Source organism: Pleurodeles waltl, chromosome 5 (genome assembly GCF_031143425.1).
Source record: "Pleurodeles waltl isolate 20211129_DDA chromosome 5, aPleWal1.hap1.20221129, whole genome shotgun sequence".
NCBI lineage: Eukaryota > Metazoa > Chordata > Amphibia > Caudata > Salamandridae > Pleurodeles > Pleurodeles waltl.
Genome location: NC_090444.1, coordinates 1,801,505,822 through 1,801,528,015, shown reverse-complemented (window position 1 = coordinate 1,801,528,015; position 22,194 = coordinate 1,801,505,822). Strand labels below are relative to the sequence as shown.

The 22,194-nt window shown below is 46.8% G+C and overlaps 1 protein-coding gene across 2 annotated transcripts in view; it reads left to right on the top strand.

The window, feature by feature from the left end:
* The first annotated feature begins 16,451 nt into the window (after window positions 1-16,451).
* LOC138296808 (exportin-5-like) overlaps window positions 16,452-22,194 on the top strand; it is a 1,097,230-nt gene continuing 1,091,487 nt past the window's right edge. For both annotated transcript variants that reach the window (XM_069236256.1, XM_069236254.1), the window contains exon 1: window positions 16,452-16,667. In XM_069236256.1, coding sequence (XP_069092357.1) covers window positions 16,563-16,667 — 105 coding nt within the window. In that variant the 5' untranslated portion in view covers window positions 16,452-16,562. The remainder of the gene's footprint in view (window positions 16,668-22,194) is intronic.

Genomic DNA, 22,194 nt, shown 5'->3' with positions numbered 1-22,194 from the left:
TAAAAAGTATTCCAACTTTTAGAAACATAATGCCTGGTGCAGATGTGAATGTGGAGGAACTCGACCTCACACCTTACCTCCATCTTAAGATGAGGGAGCTAAGGTCACTCTGCAAAATAAAGAAAATCACAATTGGCTCAAGACCCTCCAAACAACAGCTCCAGGAGCTTTTGGCAAAGTTTGAAAAAGCCAACCCCTCTGAGGATGACAACCCAGAGGATGATGATAGTGAACTGGAGAATTCCCTCCATCCAGTCCTAATTAGGGAGATCAGGGCCCCTCAAGCCCTGTCTCCAAAAATAATAGTCAGAGATGCTGCTTCCCTCACAGGAGGGTCCAGCACCTCTGTAATCACTGAGGAGAGCCTCAGTGAAGATGACCTCCTGTTAGCCAGGATGGCCAAAAGATTGGCTTTGGAGAGACAGCTCCTAGCCATAGAAAGGGAAAGACAAGAGATGGGTTTTGGTCCCATCCATGGTGGCAGCAACATAAATAGGGTCAGAGATTCTCCTGACATGTTGAAAATCCCTAAAGGGATTGTAACTAAATATGAAGATGGTGATGACATCACCAAATGGTTCACAGCTTTTGAGAGGGCTTGTGCAACCAGCAAAGAAAAACAGATCTCACTGGGGTGCTCTCCTTTGGGAAATGTTCACTGGAAAGTGTAGGGATAGACTCCTCACACTCTCTGGAAAAGATGCAGAATCTTATGACCTCATGAAGGGAACCCTGATTGAGGGCTTTGGATTCTCCACTGAGGAGTATAGAATTAGATTCAGGGGGGCTCAAAAATCCTCAAGCCAGACCTGGATTGATTTTGTTGACTACTCAGTGAAAACACTGGATGGTTGGGTAACTGGAAATGAAGTGCATGACTATGTTTGGCTTTATAATTTGTTTATGAAAGAACACATTTTAAGTAACTGCTTCAATGAAAAGTTGCATCAGTATCTGGTAGACCTAGGTCCAATTTCTCCCCAAGAATTGGGAAAGAAGGCAGACCACTGGGTCAAGACTAGGGTAACCAAAACTTCCACTGGGGGTGACCAAAAGAAAGGGGTTACAAAGCCTCCCCAGGAGAAAGTGGGTGACACTAGAAATAAAGAAAAAGAGTCCTCTGTAGGCCCCCAAAAACCAGAGCAGGTGGGTGGGCCCCAAGACACAACCCAAAACAAAGGTGGGTACCAGGGTAAGAACTGGGATGCCACTAAGGCATGGTGCCATAACTGTAGACAGACAGGGCACCACACCAAGGACACTTCTTGCCCCAAAAACAAACCCCCTAGCAAAAATCCCAGGGGTGACCAGTGTAGCCATTGGGGATGACTCCTCAGATGAGGAGGTCTTCATAGCCTTCAACTGGAAAAAGGGCCCCACAGGTGAGTTGGAGATTCCAGAGGGAAGTAGACACTTCCACCACCTACTGGTGAATGGAATCCCAGCCACTGCCCTGAGAGACACTTGTGCCAGTCACACTATTGTGCATGACAGGCTGGTGTTCTCAAACCCGTACATCCCAGGTGAGACTGCCAGAGTAAGAGTTAGCCCAGACAGGGTCACTGATAGGCCTGTGGCTTTTGTGCCCATAGAAGTGGGTGGGACTTTTAGCTGGAGAAGGGTGGTAACCAGGCCCCAGCACCAGTGTTCTTTCACCTAAAATGTACCGTTGTTTCCACAATTGGCACAACCCTGGCACCCAGCTAAGTCCCTTGTAACTGGTACCCCTGGTACCAAGGGCCCTGATGCCATGGAAGGTCTCTAAGGGCTGCAGCATGTCTTATGCCACCCTAGGGACCCCTCACTCAGCACAGACACATTGCTTGCCAGCTTGTGTGTGCTGGTGGGGAGAAAATGACTAAGTCGACATGGCACTCCCCTCAGGGTGCCATGCCAACCTCACACTGCCTGTGGCATAGGTAAGTCACCCCTCTAGCAGGCCTTACAGCCCTAAGGCAGGGTGCACTATACCACAGGTGAGGGCATAGGTGCATGAGCACTATGCCCCTACAGTGTCTAAGCAAAACCTTAGACATTGTAAGTGCAGGGTAGCCATAAGAATATATGGTCTGGGAGTCTGTCAAAAACGAACTCCACAGCTCCATAATGGCTACACTGAATACTGGGAAGTTTGGTACCAAACTTCTCAGAATAATAAACCCACACTGATGCCAGTGTTGGATTTATTAAAAAATGCACACAGAGGGCATCTTAGAGCTGCCCCCTGTATTTTACCCAATTGTTCAGTGTAGGACTGACTGGTCTGTGCCAGCCTGCTGCTGAGAGACGAGTTTCTGACCCCATGCGGTGAGAGCCTTTGTACTCTCTGAGGACAGAAACAAAGCCTGCTCTGGGTGGAGGTGCTTCACACCTCCCCCCTGCAGGAACTGTAACACCTAGCAGTGAGCTTCAAAGGCTCAAGCTTTGTGTTACAATGCCCTAGGGCACTCCAGCTAGTGGAGATGGCCGCCCCCTGGTCACAGCCCCCACTTTTGGCGGCAAGTCCAGGAGTAGATAATGAGAAAAACAAGGAGGAGTCACTGCCCAGTCAGGACAGCCCCTAAGGTGTCCTGAGCTGAGGTGACTCTGACTTTTAGAAATCCTCCATCTTGCAGATGGAGGATTCCCCCAATAGGATTAGGGATGTCCCCCCTCCCCTCAGGGAGGAGGCACAAAGAGGGTGTAGCCACCCTCAAGGACAGTAGCCATTGGCTACTGCCCTCCCAGACCTAAACACACCCCTAAATTCAGTATTTAGGGGCTCCCCAGAACCTAGGAAACTAGATTCCTGCAACCTAAGAAGAAGAGGACTGCTGAGCTGAAAAACCCTGCAGAGAAGACGGAGACACCAACTGCTTTGGCCCCAGCTCTACCGGCCTGTCTCCCCACTTCTAAAGACACTGCTCCAGCGACGCTTTCCCCAGGGACCAGCGACCTCTGAATCCTCAGAGGACTGCCCTGCTCTAGAAGGACCAAGAAACTCCAGAGGACAGCGGCACTGTTCACCAAAGACTGCAACTTTGTTTCCAAAGGAGCAACTTTAAAACAACTGCGTCTCCCGCCAGAAGCGTGAGACTTGCAACTCTGCACCTGACGCCCCCGGCTCGACTGGTGGAGAAACAACACTTCAGGGAGGACTCCCCGGCGACTTCGAGACTGTGAGTAACCAAAGTTGTCCTCCCTGAGCCCCCACAGCGACGCCTGCAGAGGGAATCCCGAGGCTCCCCCTGACCGCGACTGCCCGACTCTCAGATCCCGACGCCTGGAAAAGACCCTGCACCCGCAGCCCCCAGGACCTGAAGGATCGGAACTCCAGTGCAGGAGTGACCCCCAGGAGGCCCTCTCCCTTACCCAGGTGGTGGCTACCCCGAGGAGCCCCCCCCTTGCCTGCCTGCATCGCTGAAGAGACCCCTTGGTCTCCCATTGAAACCTATTGAAAACCTGACGCGTGTTTGCACACTGCACCCGGCCGCCCCCGTGCTGCTGAGGGTGTACTTTCTGTGCTAACTTGTCTCCCCCCCTGTGCCCTACAAAACCCCCCTGGTCTGCCCTCCGAAGACGCGGGTACTTACCTGCTGGCAGACTGGAACCGGGGCACCCCCTTCTCCATTGAAGCCTATGCGTTTTGGGCACCACTTTGAACTCTGCACCTGACCGGCCCTGAGCTGCTGGTGTGGTAACTTTGGGGTTGCTCTGAACCCCCAACGGTGGGCTACCTTGGACCCAAACTTGAACCCTGTAGGTGGTTTACTTACCTGCAAGAACTAACAATTACTTACCTCCCCTAGGAACTGTGAAAATTGCACTGTCTAGTTTTAAAATAGCTATATGTGTTTTATTTAAAAAGTATATATGCTATTGTGATTATTCAAAGTTCATAAAGTACTTACCTGCAATACCTTTCATTTGAAGTATTACATGTAAATCTTGAACCTGTTGTTCTTAAAATAAACTAAGAAAATATATTTTTCTATACAAAAACCTATTGGCCTGGAATTGTCTCTGAGTGTGTGTTCCTCATTTATTGCCTGTGTGTGTACAAGTGCTTAACACTACTCCTTGGATAAGCTTACTGCTCGACCACACTACCACAAAATAGAGCATTAGTAGTATCTCTTTTTGCCACTATCTTACCTCTAAGGGGAACCCTTGGACTCTGTGCATACTGTTCCTTACTTTGAAATAGTGCATACAGAGCCAACTTCCTACAATGTCCTCCTGTTACTTCCCAACTTTGGCCTACTTCTTGAATCCATTTCTCTTTCATCCTGCTGAGGAATTGGGCAGGGTCCTCATTTGGCTGCAAGAGAGACCAATGTCTGGCCTATGATGATATACTTCCTCAGTTGATCCCAGACTACTGCCCGAACCAAGTTAAATTGGGACCCATCACATCTGTTTTTAGTAAGGGTAACATTTCTCACTACAGGTTTGTGTAAGACAGTGTCTATCTCATCTGCTGTAAGGGAACTAAGTAGACTCTTTATGAGTGCCTATAAATGTTGGTGGGTGCAGTACTTTAAATGGGCAGGTACTGTCCGGTATTGAATACCTGCACATCTTTAATTTGAAGGGGACAGTACCTGCACTTCTCAGCACCGGTACAATGCATTTAATTGGGAGAGTACTGGCACATCTCAGAAGCATGCAGGTACTCTAGAGAGTGAGTACCTGCACTTCTCTATTTCCATTTAAAGCACTGGGTGGGTGGATAGGAGCAGCGAAAGGTGTACGTGGGGAGCACTGTGCTATCTCAATGTGATTTTGTACAAAAAGGGAGGAGCAACTTGTTGCTGGGGGCCTCATAGCAACGGCCCATGGTACAAAGCGGGGAAGGGACTTCACTGGATTGTTTTACAAATAAGAGGACGCTGCCTGCTGGGGCCTCAGACCACAGGCACACGGAGAGGGAAGCAACTCCTGTCTGCTGCCGCCTGTCATCTCACCTTCTCACAATGGAGAGAGACCTATCTTACTGGGGTAAATGTTCTCAAAAGAAACTGTACCAACAGATCTCAAGTCTGTTGCTTTGGAAAACATACAAACATACAAGGGAGGCATTTCTCAAAGCTGCTGCTGTCTGAGAGGAAAGAAGCAGCAAATATGAGCACCTTTTGTTTACCAATGGCTGTGCCATTGTTGAAATGCAGCTGAGAACATCATGCCTGCATCTCATTTCACTCTCTTTTGGAGGCTGTCAACATCCTTGGACTCACAGCATTCCAAACCAGTGACTTACTACCTATTCCCTTTTTGTTTTGCGTTTATATATTTCAAAGATGAAAAAGGATGGCTTTTGCAGATTGACTCCATTTTTGCCAACCTCAGTGTAGTTTATTAAACCTCACTCCCTCGTTCCCCACTACCTTTCTGACTGTAAAGTTTTGAAGGCGAGTCTGACATGAAAATATTTGGTTCAAAGGGGGCTTGGAAGAAGAAAGCTTAAAGACCTCTGTTCTAGATGGCGATTACTTTGATTAGGTGGATATTTTTGTCAAGTCTCTGAGGAATTAAGTGTACATAGTGGTTTAGTTTTATGAAAGGATACGTGCATTCCTCCATAGGGGATTCAAGCTTTGATATTCAAAGCTAGGCATTGTGGTCTTATGTGGATTTCTTTGATAAAAAATCTGGTTAGATCACATTTTTGTAGCCCAGTATGAATTCTGAATCAGAGCACTTTGTAAGAGACTGCAAGACTTGTATAAGATGTGGCAAGTGTGTTAAGTGTCATATCCCACCAATGCAACCTGTGAAATGGCCTCAGAGCCTGTGGCAGAAATTAGATCTAGACATACTTGGACCGTTTAAAAGACTGACTTTTTCCTTAAGATTTGCCATGGTACTTATCGATTACCTCTTACAGTGTCCTGAAGTTACATCTGTAGAAAACATCACTACCTCAGCTATCAGCAATTTTTTGATGGAGGAGGTTTTTTGAAAAGAAGGTTGTCCTGGAATTTTAGTCAACGAGAATGGTTACAGTTGAGGTTACAAGAAATGAATGATTTTTTTTAGCACATGAAAAATCACACATTACTGAACTGTATGACCCACAGTGTAATGGTCAAGTGGGACGCTTCAACTGTTACCTGACAGATTGTGTTATTTTGGCCTCGTCTACACACAAATCTGTTACTCAAACTGTAAGAGAAAGATTAGAGGATTTCACCTAATTGTGTGACCAGGCGGAGTCCTTTTCATTTGTGCACTAAAATACAAAAAATATGGAAATTGTTAAAATGAATAAACATACATCATTACCCTAGATCAGTGGTTCCCAACCTTTTGACTTCTGTGGGCCCCCACTTTGGCATTACTGTAACCCGAGACCCCCACTGAATCATTATTGGAATCCAGGGACCCCCTGCTGAGTGAATACTGAAAGCTGAGGTCCTAATCTGTATATATTTTCTAATCTTCCTAGCAGTTGCGGCCCCCAGGGGTCCCCGGACCACAGGTTGGAAACCACTGCCCTATATGGTAGATATTAAAGCATGAAACAATGACATGTAGGAGAAGCAGTGTTGTCGGTGTGAATCTCTAAAACAATGAACCTGACTAAGTCTGATGGTTATTTAATGCATGATGTGAATGGTAACACTTTGCCTCCAAGTTAATTAAGATTTGTGCCAACTCCTTCAAATGTTAATAGCTAAAATGTGCCTACTCAGGCCGAAAGATCTGTTGAATCACAAATAGTTGATGACGTACGCTTCCAGCGCCCAATGAGTGAACTTTTCTCCTATGACAAAGGCGTCTTCTTGGAGGATTGTTAATATTAACAAAAATCTTTCATACAATTCCTATATTTTTTTATTGAGGGGAAAGTTGAGTTATATATGTGCATTTGTTCTTCATCCTATAATTTTCCTTCCCCTGTTTTGCCTTCTCTTTTCCTGTTTCCACCTTCCTGCTTCGTTGTGGTTTTTACCATGGCACCTTGTGGTTGTTAAGGTTCTGGTGGGTGGCGCTTGGAATCCGCTGGATGAGTCTCTCGGTGCTGAATGTGATCGTTACTCACACAAAATTAACTTTGTTACACCTTTGAGGCTGGAACTATGTGCTACACAGAAGCTCTTGTGTTCTTCTTTCACTTGTCTGGCGGGGCTTTGTAACTTTTTTAAATTAAAACAAAGGAGCAGGTCTTTCCTTGAAAATTACATCCAGACTACAGCAGGCAGACGCGCAGGCAAGACAGATGGAGAAAGAAGATTCTATGTCAGGACCGGAGGCTCAGATTATGCTTCTCTTTCTATGCTCTTTATTTTAACAGCAGCCAATCAAAAACCATGGAAACAAAAATCTATATATCCCAATGTCTGATATGTCACGTGATAACCATAGAGGAGGACGTCTATAAAGTGTTGCCTCACACCCATCAACTCCTCTTTCTTTGCTGCTTCGCAGCCAGTTAAGTGCCTTATATTTCTTTATCTAATATTTAGTATTGTGTATTACTGTAATGGCTTGGGGGCGGTGTTTTCCCTCCCTAAAGCGGACGCTCGGCTCGCTTTCATGTTTATTTGGAGTGAGAGCAGGGGAGTGAGGGCTCGCTTGTTTCCGCGCAGTCCTCTTTTTATTGCCGGTTCATTTCTAAAAAATAGCTCGTTTCTCCGAGCATTAGCCGGCCTGCCTCCAGAGACCGCATGAGGCAGCAGGCTATTTATAGCTTGCGTTCTGTCGGAGCTTTTGTTTATTCTGCCCCGGGGGCCTAATTATCTAACCCTCGTGGTTCGGAGCGTTTATTACTGAAACTCCATTACTCGGAACAAAGAATTTTACACGCTCGATCTCCGGAGCGTTTACTTATTGAACTCGGCGAGCTCTGAATCTTCACGCTCATGATCAGGAGCGCTTGTTAGCCATATAATTATTGAAGGAATTAGAGACAATAGTATTTACGTCTCCTGACCGGCTCAGCTCCCCATCTACACCCCAGTGCCAGTACACTGGGGTTGCAAAATATTTTGTATTCAGGCTGGGCCTGCTCTTAACGTGTCTCTGCTTACAGGGCAGCTCCCTCCACGTTCTAATAAAGGAATTTTGATTGCCCTGCATTTTTCTTACTACTGCTCCTCTGGAGCCCCTCTGCTGTGTAACAGTATGGCTGGCTACGAAGACCAAGCTGATGATGGCTATTATTTGGATGCACCAGCTGTTTTTTTTTAACAGGACTTGGTATACGCCCTGGACGCCGGGGTGCGCCATACAGTTAATCAAGCTTTAGCTCAAGCTATCACACCCATTAAGTCCCACCTTTTGGGTTTTGCGGAGCAACAAGGCTGGGTAGCCCCGTTGGGCATTCAGTCCATTATGGAACCTTCCCTACCTGCGAGCACCCAAGCCTCTAAGCAGAGTAATAACCCGCATTCCGCATGACTTTGAAAGCCTTATTAGGAATATGGCAAGGGAGCATGACTATAATTCAGGGTCACAAAAGAAAGCTGCAAGTGACCCAGCTTCTTCTTCTTCTGAACATTCATCCGAGCAGGGAGATGATCCCCCTCGCAAGCGCAAAAAGAAGGCTCCTCACCAGGAAGCTCCTACACCTAGGGTTTTGACTTTCGAGCCAGAGGACATTGTACACCCCAGGTCTTCGCTGTGGTTGCCACCTCCTGAAGTGGCAGACTGTGTGGAATCCCACATTAGACATAGCTTTGATAAGGAGGTTCACTCCAGGCTGCGGTCTGAATGCCCCAGACCGGATTTCCCTTCTAAGGTGACTGAGACCCCCGAACTGGATCCTACACTAGTCAATTTCCTTAAAAATTTTGCCAAGGATCCCAAGAAGGGTATAGATCGCGCCTGTCGTGGGTGTCAGGATAAGCTATTGGACGTTTCTGGTCCGCTAACAAAGATTTTAGAGTTGGCTTTTCAAGTCTAGGAATCAGGAGAGGCCATTAACCCTGACATTCTGGTAGGTTGGGCTCAATGTGCGCTTTGTTTCCTGGGCAATGCTAATTGCGCCATATCTTCGGAGTGTCGTCGCTACGTTTTGATGAAGTTAGACCCCGAATTGGCAGATTTGGCTACCTCTGAATCAGGCCCTGTGGCTCAGGGTTTACGGTTCTCTCTTCATAATGGAACTTTCGAAATTTGTTTCAACCTACGCAAGTTTGGACAACGCCCAGGGTTCAATCAGACGAGTGCCGCGTCCACTTTTTCGAGGTTCCAGATGCTACAGAGGGCGTGCCTACGACCGCTTCAACCAGCAAGGCCCTCAACGTGGTTACTACCATCAAGGAAGAGGTGGTTTTCAGGAGTATGACTCCCCCTCTTCAACCTTCTATCCTTCACGACCGAGATCAGGTCGATCCAGGTTCCGCAGGGGGAGATCCAAAGGCCACCAATCTTTCTCCCAGGAGTCAGGATCCACAGGTGAGATTGATTGCAAGTTCAGATGAAATGTTGGGGGGCAGAACTCAGAATTTTCTGCAAGCATGGGGTCTGATTACTTCGAATGCTTGGGTCTTAGAGGCTGTTCAAGGTTTCAAACTGGAATTTTACGAGTCCCCGTTTCAACAGTGCCCTCCTCGTCCAACATATTTTTCCCTTCAAGAACAAAGTTTAATTTCCGCAGAAATTTCTGCTCTGATAACAAAAGGCGCCATTGTCAAGGTACCAAAATACCCATATGGATTTATCAGTCCAGTGTTTCTAGTGGACAAAAAAGGGGGTGGTTCTCATCTGGCTCTAAACTTAAAAGACTTCAACGGTTTTTTACTGTACCGTCATTTCAAGATGGAAGGCATTCACTTGTTGGGAGACATTCTCCAAGAGGGAGACTGGATGGCCTGTTTAGACTTGAAGGATGCTTACTTGACCATTCCTATTTTTCCTCTGCATCAGAGATTTCGTCAATTCCTTTGGGAATGCGAGTATTACGAGTACAAAGTTCTTCTCTTTGACCTGTCATCTGCCCTCTGGTGCTTCACGAAGGTGATGCGACCAGTTGTAGAGTCCCTATGTTCTCAGGGGGTCCGTCTAATAATTTACCTGGATGACATTTTAATTATGGCCCAGAATCAAGACCTTATGCATTCCCACCTAATGTGGACGGTGTCTCTACTTCAGAACTTGGGTTTTATAGTCAATGCCCAGAAATCCATTCTGACCCCCTCACAACGGATGGATTTTCTGGGTTTCCAGTTAGACTCCGTTCGATCCCAATTGGTACTTCCCCCGGGGAAGATTCAGTCGATCAAGAGGGAGTTGAGGTCTCTCTTACCCAAACAGACTGCATCGTTGAGGGCGATTGCCCACATGGTGGGCCTGCTCTCTTCTTCGATCCAAGCGATATTCCTGGGCCCTCTACACTACTGAGCCCTTCAACGATTAAAGATCTCCCATCTTCAAAGGGGTCTCAGTTATGCGGACCAAGTTCTTCTCTCCGAGGAAGCTCGTGCAGAGATGACTTGGTGGTTGGAGCACATGGAGGCATGGAACGGCAGAGCTATTTTCAGCTCGTCCCTGGATCTAGTAATAGAGTCCAATGGCAGTGGTTGGGGCTGGGGAGCCCGTTGCGGATCAATCTCCACGGTAGGCCGATGGTCCAACACGGAGCTGAATCTTCACATCAATTGTTTGGAGCTCCTGACCGGCTCATTTGTGATCAAGAGTCTCTCCCCCCTCAAGGCGAACTGTTGTATCCTTCTACGCATGGACAATATCTCAGCGGTGAGATATGTCAACAAATTGGGGGGAACCTGTTCCCGCATTTTAGCGGAGATTGCCAACGAATTTTGCCACTTTTGCCTTCAGCACAGGATCTCAGTTGTCGCGGAGTATCTCCCAGGGACCAGCAACCTTGTGGCGGACTGGAACTCACGACATCTGAGAGATTACAGCGATTGGAGACTGCACCCCAGAGTTTTCCGGGCACTCTTTGCCCAGTGGGGTCCTTTCTCAATAGACTTGTTTGCGTCTCGCCTCAATCGGCAGATCAAACGTTTTATCAGTTGGAGACCGGACCCGGAAGCAACGAACACAAATGCTTTCCTTCAGAACTGGTCTCAGGAACAGGGGTACATTTGTCCTCCCTTCTTGATGATCCCCAGGGTGTTGGCACAGATCAGACGTCAGCAAGCGGATCTGGTTCTAGTGACTCCTCTTTGGAGGTCACAGGCATGGTTTCCGCTGGCGATGAAGTTGAGTTGCGATCATCCGATCCTGCTCCCCTTCTGAGAGAATCTACTCCAGGACCCTCTGGGTCTTCTGCATCCATTGGTTCTGTCGGGACAGTTATCTCTGGTGGCGTGGCGTCTTTCAGGGAAAAATGGAGTATCCCAGGACTTTCGCAGGAATCTTCCGATTTCATTGCAGGCTCCTGGTCCTCCAGTACACACAAGAGATACGCTTCAGCTTGGAAGCGCTGGAGTTCTTGGTGTAGTGCTAGGGGTGTGAATCCTTCTTCAGCAGATTGCTGTCTGGTCATACATTTTTTATCTTCGTTAGCTGCACCAGGTCTAGCTTATCGATCTATTATTATCAGTCTGCTATTTCGGCGGGACATTTGCCTATTGAGGGCAAACCTATTGGGGAGTTTCCCATTGTTTGTAAATTAATGAGAGGTATCTGATTGGCTAATCCTCCTCGCCCTCGCTACTCTTCCCTTTGGGATGTGAACATGGCTTTACGTTTTTTAGAATCATGGCCACCCAATAGATTTTTATCTAGAAAGCAGCTCTCGGCCAAACTTACGATGTTGTTATGTTTAATTTCGTGTAAGAGAGTCTCGGATGTTCGAGCTCTGGATTTAGCAGGGAGAGAGCTTTCTCCTGATGGAGTGACTTTTTCCATTTCGCGAATGTAGGAAGTTGGCTCTGTATGTACTATTTCAAACTAAGAAATAGCATGCACAGAGTCCAAGGATTCCCCTTAGAGGTAAGATAGTGGCAAAAAGAGATAATTCTAATGCTCTATTTTGTGGTAGTGTGGTCGAGCAGTAGGGTTATCAGAGGGTAGTATTAAGCATTTGTTATACACACATAGGCAATAGATGAGGAACACACACTCAAGGACAATTCCAGGCCAATAGGTTTTTATATAGAAAAATTTATTTTCTTAGTTTATTTTAAGAACCACAGGTTCAAGATTTACAAACAATACTTTAAATGAAAGGTATTTCACTTAGGAACTTTAGGAACTTTGAATTAGCAAAATAGCATATACACTTTTCACACAAATGGCATATAGCTATTTTAAAACTAGACAGTGCAATTTTCAACAGTTCCTGGGGGAGGTAAGTGTTTGTTAGTTTTGCAGGTAAGTAAACCACCTACGGGGTTCAAAGTTGGGTCCAAGGTAGCCCACCGTTGGGGGTTCAGGGCAACCCCAAAGTTACCACACCAGCAGCTCAGGGCCGGTCAGGTGCAGAGGTCAAAGTGGTGTCCAAAACGCATAGGCTTCAATGGAGAAGAGGGTGCCCTGGTTCCAGTCTGCCAGCAGGTAAGTACCTGCGTCTTCGGAGGGCAGACCAGGGGGGGTTTTGTAGGGCACCGGGGGGGACACAAGTCAGCACAAAAAGTACACCCTCAGCGGCACGGGGCGGCCGGGTGCAGTGTGCAAACAGGCGTCGGGTTTGCAATGAAATCCAATGGGAGTCCAAGGCGTCTCTTCAGCGATGCAGGCAGGCAAGGGGGGGGCTCCTCGGGGTAGCCACCACCTGGGCAAGGGAGAGGGACACTTGGGGGTCACTCCTGCACTGGAGGTCGGATCCTTCAGGTCCTGGGGGCTGCGGGTGCAGTGTCTTTACCAGGCGTCGGGTCTTTGAAGCAGGCAGTCGCGGTCAGGGGGAACCTCGGGATTCCCTCTGCAGGTGTCGCTGTGGGGGCTCAGGGGGGTCAACTCTGGCTACTCACTGTCTCGTAGTCGCTGGGGAGTCTTCCCTGTAGTGTTTGTTCTCCACAAGTCGAGCCGGGGACGTCGGGTGCAGAGTGCAAAGTCTCACGCTTCCGGCGGGAAACGTGCGTTGTTTCAAAGTTGCTTCTTTGTTGCAAAGTTGCAGTCTTTGTGGAGCAGAGACGCTGTCCTCTGGAGTTCTTGGTCCTTCTAGATGCAGGGTAGTCCCCTGAGGCTTCAGAGGTCGCTGGACCCTGTGGAAAGCGTCGCTGGAGCAGTTTCTTTAGAAGTGGGGAGACAGGCCGGTAGAGCTGGGGCCAAAGCAGTTGGTGTCTCCGTCTTCTCTGCAGGTTTTTCAGCTCAGCAGTCCTTCTTCATCTTAGGTTGCCGGAATCTGAGTTACTAGGTTCTGGGGAGCCCTTAAATACTAAATTTAAGGGTGTGTTTAGGTCTGGGAGGGCAGTAGCCAACGGCTACTGTCCTTGAGGGTGGCTACACCCTCTTTGTGCCTCCTCCCTGAGGGGAGGGGGGCACATTCCTATCCCTATTGGGGGAATCCTCCATCTGCAAGATGGAGGATTTCTAAAAGTCAGAGTCATTTCAGCTCAGGGCACCTTAGGGGCTGTCGTGACTGGCCAGTGACTCCTCCTTGTTTTTCTCATTATCTCTCCTGGACTTGCCGCCAAAAGTGGGGGCTGTGCCCAGGGGGCGGGCATCTCCACTAGCTGGAGTGCCCTGGGGCATTGTAACACGAAGCCTAAGCCTTTGAGGCTCAATGCTATGTGTTACAGTTCCTGCAGGGGGGAGGTGTGAAGCACCTCCACCCAGAGCAGGCTTTTGTTTCTGTCCTCAGAAAGCAGAAAGGCCCTCACCACATGGGGTCAGAAACACGTCTCTCAGCAGCAGGCTGGCACAGACCAGTCAGTCCTGCACTGAACAATTGGGTAAAATACAGGGGGCATCTCTAAGATGCCCTCTGTGTGCATTTTTTTATAAATCCAACACTGGCATCAGTGTGGGTTTATTATTCTGGGAAGTTTGATATCAAACTTCCCAGTATTCAGTGTAGCCATTATGGAGCTGTGGAGTTCGATTTTGACAGACTCTCAGACCATATACTCTTATGGCTACCCTGCACTTACAATGTCTAAGGTTTTGCTTAGACACTGTAGGGGCATAGTGCTCATGCACCTATGCCCTCACCTGTGATCTAGTGCACCCTGCCTTAGGGCGGTAAGGCCTGCTAGAGGGGTGACCTACCTATGCCATAGGCAGTGTGAGGTTTGCATGGCACCCTGAGGGGAGTGCCATGTCGACTTAGTTGTTGTCTCCCCACCAGCACACACAAGCTGGCAAGCAGTGTGTCTGTGCTGAGTGAGGGGTTCCTAGGGTGGCATAAGACATGCTGCAGCCCTTACAGACCTTCCCTGGCATCAGGGCCCTTGGTACCAGGGGTACCAGTTACAAGGGACTTACCTGGGTGCCAGGGTTGTGCCAATTGTGGAGACAATGGTACATTTTAGGTGAAAGAACACTGGTGCTGGGGCCTGTTGGGCAGGGTCCCAGCACACTTCTCAGTCAAGTCAGCATCAGTATCAGGCAAAATGTGGAGGGGAACTGCAACAGGGAGCCATTTCTTTACAGTGAAGAACTAAATGTAACCTGAAGTCGGTTTCTTATCCCAGTTTCGTGGACAATCCCAAACTTTGTGTGGTAAGTGTCTTAGAGCTTATGAGGTGAGTACAGAAGAGTTTTGTTCTGATATGGGGGGTCAATTGCTCATTTCTTTGGTTAAACCTTATCATCCTGTTTCATCAGCCACTCTGGCTAGATGAATGCGATGGTTATTGAACGAAGCAGGCATTGATATATCTGAATTTGGTGCTCACTCTTCCAGAGGTGCTATGGGTTCGAAGTCCTTTGCTTTGGGCTCAAACTTAGAAGACATACTAAGGGCGGCAGACTGGTCTTCCCCTTCTACTTTTAAAACTTTATACTGTAAACCTATTGTGGATATTGCATCGGTGGTAGTAAATAAGCTTTGAACAAGCATAATCTGAGCCTCCGGTCTTGACATAGAATAAAAAAAGTTCTAGCATTCGCGTTAAGAGTTTTTCAATTCTATTAAGGACACGGGGGCGAGGATTATCCCACCGCACTGTGTATATATGTTATATTGTTGTACATCATGTTAATATGAAGTTTTTGCACAAGTATACTGTATTTCAGTGCTATCCCACCCTATTTGATAGTATGTATAAGGATCATTTTATGATGTTCAGTTTTTATGGTCTGATTTTTCTTTTTTTCCTAGGAAATTATGAGAAGTAATTCTCAGTTCGTTCTGTTGTTGTTTCAAGTTTCCAGGATGGTTGGAGCCACTTTTTCGTTTCTTCAGGTCATCTTTTTCCAGGGATTTGTTTGCAGGATTCTTGTTTAAGACTATGACTTTCAATCTGTTGCGAGTATTTGGCAAAGAAAGAGGAGTTGATGGGTGTGAGGCAACACTTTATAGATGTCCTCCTCTATGGTTATCATGTGACATATTAGACATTGGGATATGAAGTTTTTTTCCCATGGTTTTTGATTGGCTGCTGTTAAAATAAAGAGCATAGAAAGAGAAGCATAATCCTCGCCTCTGTGTCCTTAACAGAATTGAAAAATTCTTAACCCGAATGCTAGAAGTTTTTTTACTGCAAAGGTCGGAAATAGGAGGGGGCGTGAAAGAGCTGCCTCCCTCCTATTTCCGATTTTGAGATTAATAAATCAACGGTTTGTGATTGCAATCGAGGTTGCGAACTACTGATAAATGACTGACTCCTTAGCTGGGGTGGTTTAGGATTCTTAAAAGAAGGGGTCGACTTGGGACCCCGCCTGTGTGAATCAAGCTGGCAGCCTCAATAGGCAGAGTTCCAGGTGTCTTCCTAAGTTGCTCAGGTATATAATCATTACTTGTGGTTTCGAGAACAACTCATGAATTCATCTTACTGTAGATCTGGGTATGTATGTATGTGTGTGTGTGTGTGGGGGGGGGGGGGTAGTGTTGGCGTGTTGCAGCCCTTATGTGCTGAGCTGACATTGCTGTTTCAGGGTCGCCTGGGATTAGCAGGTGTGCTCCCTGCTGTACCTGTGTATTGTGCCGTTTGCTTATCCCAGGCTGATTGTTAGTTGTTTGACTTGTTTCCTTCATTGGTACCCTGCAGACCAGTGTACTGGAGAGGGCATGGGATGTCTGGGGGTGCTGGGCTGATGCAGTACCTAAGTGACATGCTTCCGACTCTTCTCTCATCCAGTCGTCTTTTGAAAGTCACCCTGCTGACCTGTATGGGTCATCGTCTCTTTCCCCAAAGAGCTATTGTGCTATGTATTTTTTTTTTTACAGAGGAACGTCGCCACCAAGGTGTCTCTGGAATGTTCCCATTGGGACATAATAACTATAAGCCAACTTGAAAATGGCAATCATTTATTAACTAAAAGAATGTAAATGATAAGACCCACTGGAAATGGTAATAACGCGCTGACATGGCACAACCTCTCTCCTACACAGCCCCATATTTACTGCTCATGCGCAGGAAAGAGACGCTGCCGCCCCTTTTATGCGCATGCGTGGTGTTCCCGGAGGACATCTTTGCGTTTCAAGCCTCGTTCTCAAACCTCTTCTCAATCTGCGTTTTATTTTCTTGGTTGAGAGAAAGATCTAACCGGAGACACCAGGCAAGATGTCTGCTAAGGAGGTTACCGCTGCTGTAGACTTCTTGAAGCAAAAATTGATGGTGGTGAATTCCGTGGCGCCGAACCAGAAGGGGAAGCCCGAGGCTCAGCAGGTGAGGAGGGTGTAGCGAAGCCAACGGTTAGGATGAGATAGGACGCTACGCTTGGAATAAAGGTGGCGGAGACCCGGCGCGAGCGACGCCGCGCGCGCTGCTGACAGAACGGCTGCCGTGCGCGAGGGGGGGAGGTGGTTCACGCGCGCTCTGGCCAGTTAACGGCAGTGCGTTTGACGCTGAGCGCGAGGATGCTCGGTCTTCTTGTCTCCGTGCGCGTGAGGCGAAGGAGGGGTGCGGGGAGCTCAAAGACAACCGGCGCGGTTAAAATAAACCGGTCAAAAATAAAACATCGTGTGTATGTGCTGAAAAATAACCAGAAACACGGGTTCATGGTGAATTGATGGCGAAAGCTTGCCGCATAACTAGAAGCCGGTGTGCCAGGTTGGTCGTGTAATGCGAGTCTGTCAGGGGTGCTAGAGGGACGGCTGTGAAGGAGGATTTTGTGTGATTCGCACCCAAGCTTGAGTGACCATATTTTCAGACCGAAGAACCGGCAGGGTCACAGACGCCGTAGGACTAAGTGTTGGCATTTTTTTTTATTTATTTATTTTATTTAATGCGTTTTTATATAGCGCGGACTTTACCCGAAGGTGTCAGAGCGCTTCACAATAGGCAAAGTAAAGATACAAGAGGAGAAGAATTACAAGTGAGCCTGTTACAAAAACAAACGTTACATTACATGAGGCAATAGTGATAATTGTGCAAGTATCAAGAGCAAAAAAAATACACGAGGTAGCAAACGATACGTTACGAAAGGAAAAAGTGACGTGTGCAGGTTACAAGAGCACATAAAGTACGAGTAAAGGTAAATAAAATTGCAATAAATGGTAGACACTCAAAACACTCAAACAATAGTTACGTTACATGAGGCAGTGGTGGCCGTTGTGCATGTATCAAAAGTAAACAAGATATAAGAGGTAGCAAATGATACGTAGTAAAAGGAAAGGTGCCGTGTGCATGTTACAGAAGAGTACAAAATACAGGTAGAGGTATAATACTGCACTAAATGGCAGACACTCAAAACACAAAAATACCCTGAGAAGGCACTTCTATAGGCATGGAGAACAGAATTTCCTATAATGGAAGGACTTCCTTCAGAAAACAGAGGGCTAGAATTAAATTTGGAAGTGTCTTTGAAGGAGGAGAGCTTTGAGGTCAGTTTTGAAGGCCTGAGAAGAGGTGGTGGTCCGAAGCTGAGGCGGAAGTGAGTTCCAGATTCTCACCGCGTTGCCTGAAAAGGATTGGGCCATCGATCTTTCCTTCTTGAAAATGGGAGGTTCAAGCAATAGCTTTTCTGCATTACGTGATGGTCTGGAGCCCCCAGAGAGTTTCAGTTTATTCACCAGGTAGCGAGGGGAGGAGGAGTGCAAGGCTTTGTGGGTGATACATGCAGTTTTGAAGATAGATCTTGCCTCTATGGGAAGCCAACAGAGGGTGGATAAAATGGGTGTGATGTGGTTGCTTCTTTTGGCCCCATATATGAAACGAGCAGCTGAATGGAGAATAGACTTCAGGGGGGAAAGGTGGGATTTGGGAAGGCCAGTAAGAAGAGAGTTGCAGTAGTCCAATCTGAAGAGAACCAGCGATTGGACCAGGGTTTTAAGGTCGTGCTCCGGGAAGAAGCGACGAATCCCCCAAAGAAGGCGCAGATGGTGTCGAGCAGACTTTGCAATGGAGTCGATGTGGGAGAGTAGATTGAGTTTTTTGTCGAGAATGACACCAAGGGATTTTGCGCTCTCGACAATGATGGGCTTATTGTTCATTAGATTGATCTGATCCATCCATGATTGCACTGGGGCATGAGAAAGTGAGGAGGAGAGGAGGAGGAATTCTGTTTTGGAGGGATTCAGGATCAGTTGATGAGTTAACATCCAGTTTTGAATGGAGTCGAGAGTAGAGCTAAGGAAGGAGAGATCGTGAGTGGAGGCCACCTTAAGGTAGATCTGAGTGTCATCCGCATATAGATGATAGTGGATCCCGGATTTACTCAGGAGATTTCCCAACGGTTCTAAATAGAGATTGAACAGTGTGGGTGCAAGTATGGAGCCTTGAGGAACACCTTGACTGACCGCTAAAGGAGCTGAAAGACTGTTCGCTATTTTGATCATTTGGGATCTATCAGAGAGGAAGGAGGCAAACCATTTGAGCACAGTGCCCTCCATGCCCATTCTCTGTTGAAGAGTGTTAAGGAGAGTGTTGTGATTGACAGTGTCAAAGGCTGCAGAAAGGTCAAGAAGAATTAGAAGACAAGACTCCCCTGAATCGAGTATCCGCAGCGCGTCATCAATCACTAGCAGCAGGGCTGTTTCAGTGCTGCAGTTTTGGATGAAGCCGGACTGGAAATTGTCAAGAAGATCATTTTCCTTGATATGGCGAGAGAGTTGTTTCGCTACAGATTTTTCTGTGATTTTCGCCAGAAAGGGTAGGTTAGTGATGGGACGGTAGTTGTTGAGGTCGTTCGCATCAGCGGTGGGTTTTTTAAGCAGAGGGGTGACCTGCCCAGTTTTGAAGGAAACAGGAAGGGAGCCTTGACTGAGGGAGAGGTTGACCAGAGTGGCCCAATAGGAAAGAGAATTAGTAAAGAAGTCAATGGCAATGGTACTAGGGATGGGGTCAAGAGAATGATTAGAGGGCTTTGTATCGAGGATGCATTTAAGGAGAGCATCGTCAGAGATGGGGTCAAAGTTTTGCCAAATGGTTAAGGATTTGCGCTCCTCTGTAGGGGTAGGATGAATGACCTGATCTACAAGTGATTTTACTTTTTCGTCAAAGAATACAGCGAATTCCGCTGCTTTCTTTGTGGAATCTTCCAATTTGGAGGTTGGGGGAGAGCTGTTTGGGTTCTTGATGAGGTCGAATAGTTTTTTGGGTCTATTTTTGGCTGAGTCAAGGAGGGATTTGTAGTGCGACGCTTTTCCAAGGAAGATGAGCTTGTGGTACTTGGATCTTGCTGAACGAAGAGTGGCCAAATTTTCAGTGGAGGGCGCTTGTCTCCATTGTTTCTCAAGGGCTCTTAAGAACTTCCTTTCTTCATAGAGGGATTTGTTGAACCAAGGTGCTGAGGGAGTGGGCCTTTTCTTTTTGCTTTGGAGAGGAGCAACATTATTGATTTCGACTGCAAGGACTGTGAGGCATTGGGAGGTGAGTTCGTTAACATCCAGGTCCGGGTCTAGCCTTGAAAGTGATAGCAAAGCAGAATCACAGAGGGTGCTGAGGTCAATATTTTTAGTGTCACAGAACCAGGAAGTAGCCCTCTTAGGCTGGCCAAGAGTTATAGAGTGTGATAGGTGAAGAGAGAATGGGATGAGGAGGTGGTCCGACCAGTCTACATGAATAGGGGTAGCGATAGTCAGCAAGCCTGCTTTAGAAATAACAAGGTCCAGGATTGAGCCTTTAGAGTGTGTTGTTTCTGTGCAGTGTTGGATAAGATCGTTTGCAGAGAGGAAGGTGGCCAGCAGATTCGCATAGGTGTCTTGAGGCGAGCCCAAATGGACATTGAAGTCACCCACGAAGATCTGATTGTCACTTTGCGTGTATTGGTCGCTGATGCAGTCCGTGAGTTCCTCCATAAACGAAGGGCTGCTACCAGGCGGGTGGTAAATAGCATGGAATCTGAGAGGTGAGCGGTGGTGTAATTGAAGCTCAAGAGATAGGCATTCAAAGGTGTGGAAGGAGCTGTTAGGAAGAGCCTTAAGTTGAAGGGAGTTTCTAAAGATGACTGCAACACCTCCCCCAACTTTGTCAATTCTGTCATTTCTAAGTATAGAATAGCCTGTGGGTACAAGGAGATCAAACATAGAGTGAGAGGTATCGTTGAACCAGGTCTCTGTGAGGAAGAGCATGTCAATATTGTGCAAGTTGATGGTATCGGAGATTTCAAGTTTGTGTTTTATTGCAGATCTGCAGTTGTGGAGCAAACAGCGCAGCTCTGACACAACTGTTTTGGAGACGGGGGGCACTTGGGCTATGAGGGGTGATAGGGATATTGTACTTATATGAGGGCGCTCGGGATTTAGGTGGGCGAGTGGTTCTGACAGAGGAGATGGTCGGAATAGAGTAGATAACAGGGTTACTGGGAAGTGGAAGTGAAGGAAGGGTGGCATTCGAGTGCTTGTGTGGATTTGCAGACGACAGGCTATGCTTAGCTATAATGGGATGTGGGGGTGAGGTGCATCTCGTGGAAGGGTGAGTGTTTGTCAAAGGAATTGAGGTGTGTGGAAAAGTCGAGATCTTGGAGCTTAAAACTAAAATTGTTGCTTCAAGTTGGGAGATGGCGGTGATTAGAGAGCCTAGCTTATTTTCCACTGGACGCACGAGGACTACAATACTGCAAAACCTTATGCCACATCTCATAAACCTATAAAATAAGTGCATATTAAGAAAAAACTACTAGCAATTCAAGGCTTCTGCACTTTGTGCCATTTCCAAACTTTTTGACTGGGTAAGGACAAAAATTAGATCTCAAATTGTCTCACCTGAACAACTGATTGAACCCAGTTTCTTTTGCATTCTGGGGGACACAGGTCTACATTATAATGCAAAGCAGGTTTACAAGTTGCAGAAAGCAAATTAAAACGGGCATATGCAATAGGTCTTGCATTTGCTTGAGTTAGAGCTGTTGGCATTGTAAATTAATAACTGGCCTTTTCTTGCCACATAAATTGGTCAACCCTGACTCATATTTCGTCTTTTAATACCTTATAATTCCAGTGGCCCTGCATATAACTAAAGCACCTCCTTTCACCATCTTCCTCGATCTTCAGCAAAACATAAAAATGTTTCCATTTATCACCCTAATTTAAATCTGCCATGCTAATTCCAATAGAATCCCATTTTCGCCACCCCACCATCGCAGTTTCTGGCTGGCTAACACAATCCCTCCTAAAAAAGCCACAAGCCACGACAGAGGAGACATAAACTAGAAGTGTCACTCAAACATATCAAGAGTGCTCAAACAATCGTAGTGTAACAAGGATGTTGGCCTGAATTATGGTCATAATTGTAATAAGGCTAGGTAAATGAGACATATACAATTATCATAAAAACCTTTTTCAGAAATCACTTTTAACATTAGACTGTAATGTTCAGAACAGCCCTTTGAGGGCACCATAACAATCTTGGTCATGTAACCATATTGTTACCCCCTAGATGGGATAACCCCATGAAAAAAACAGGAGAAAGTAATACCCTATAAGGCGTTTTTAGGGCTAGCATACCTACTGCAATGATATTGCAAACAAGGCCTTTAAAACTTCTCCGAGCTGTAAAACAAACGTTCTAGCCATGAGAAAGCTTAATAGACACTGAATGGTGGGAAGGGTTATTTTGGGGTCGCCACTGACCTAGTGTGGTGACTCCGAGATGATGAAGACAGAGCGTTTTGAAGGTGGTCCTATTGTCCTAGGACCACCACAGGCTGAGTTATGAGCAAAATGTTTTGTAAAACTAATGCCATGCAAAGCATTATGGGGCGAGTTTTCGTGCAAGTTTTTGTGCTGCAAATATTATAGTATGTTGACTGCAG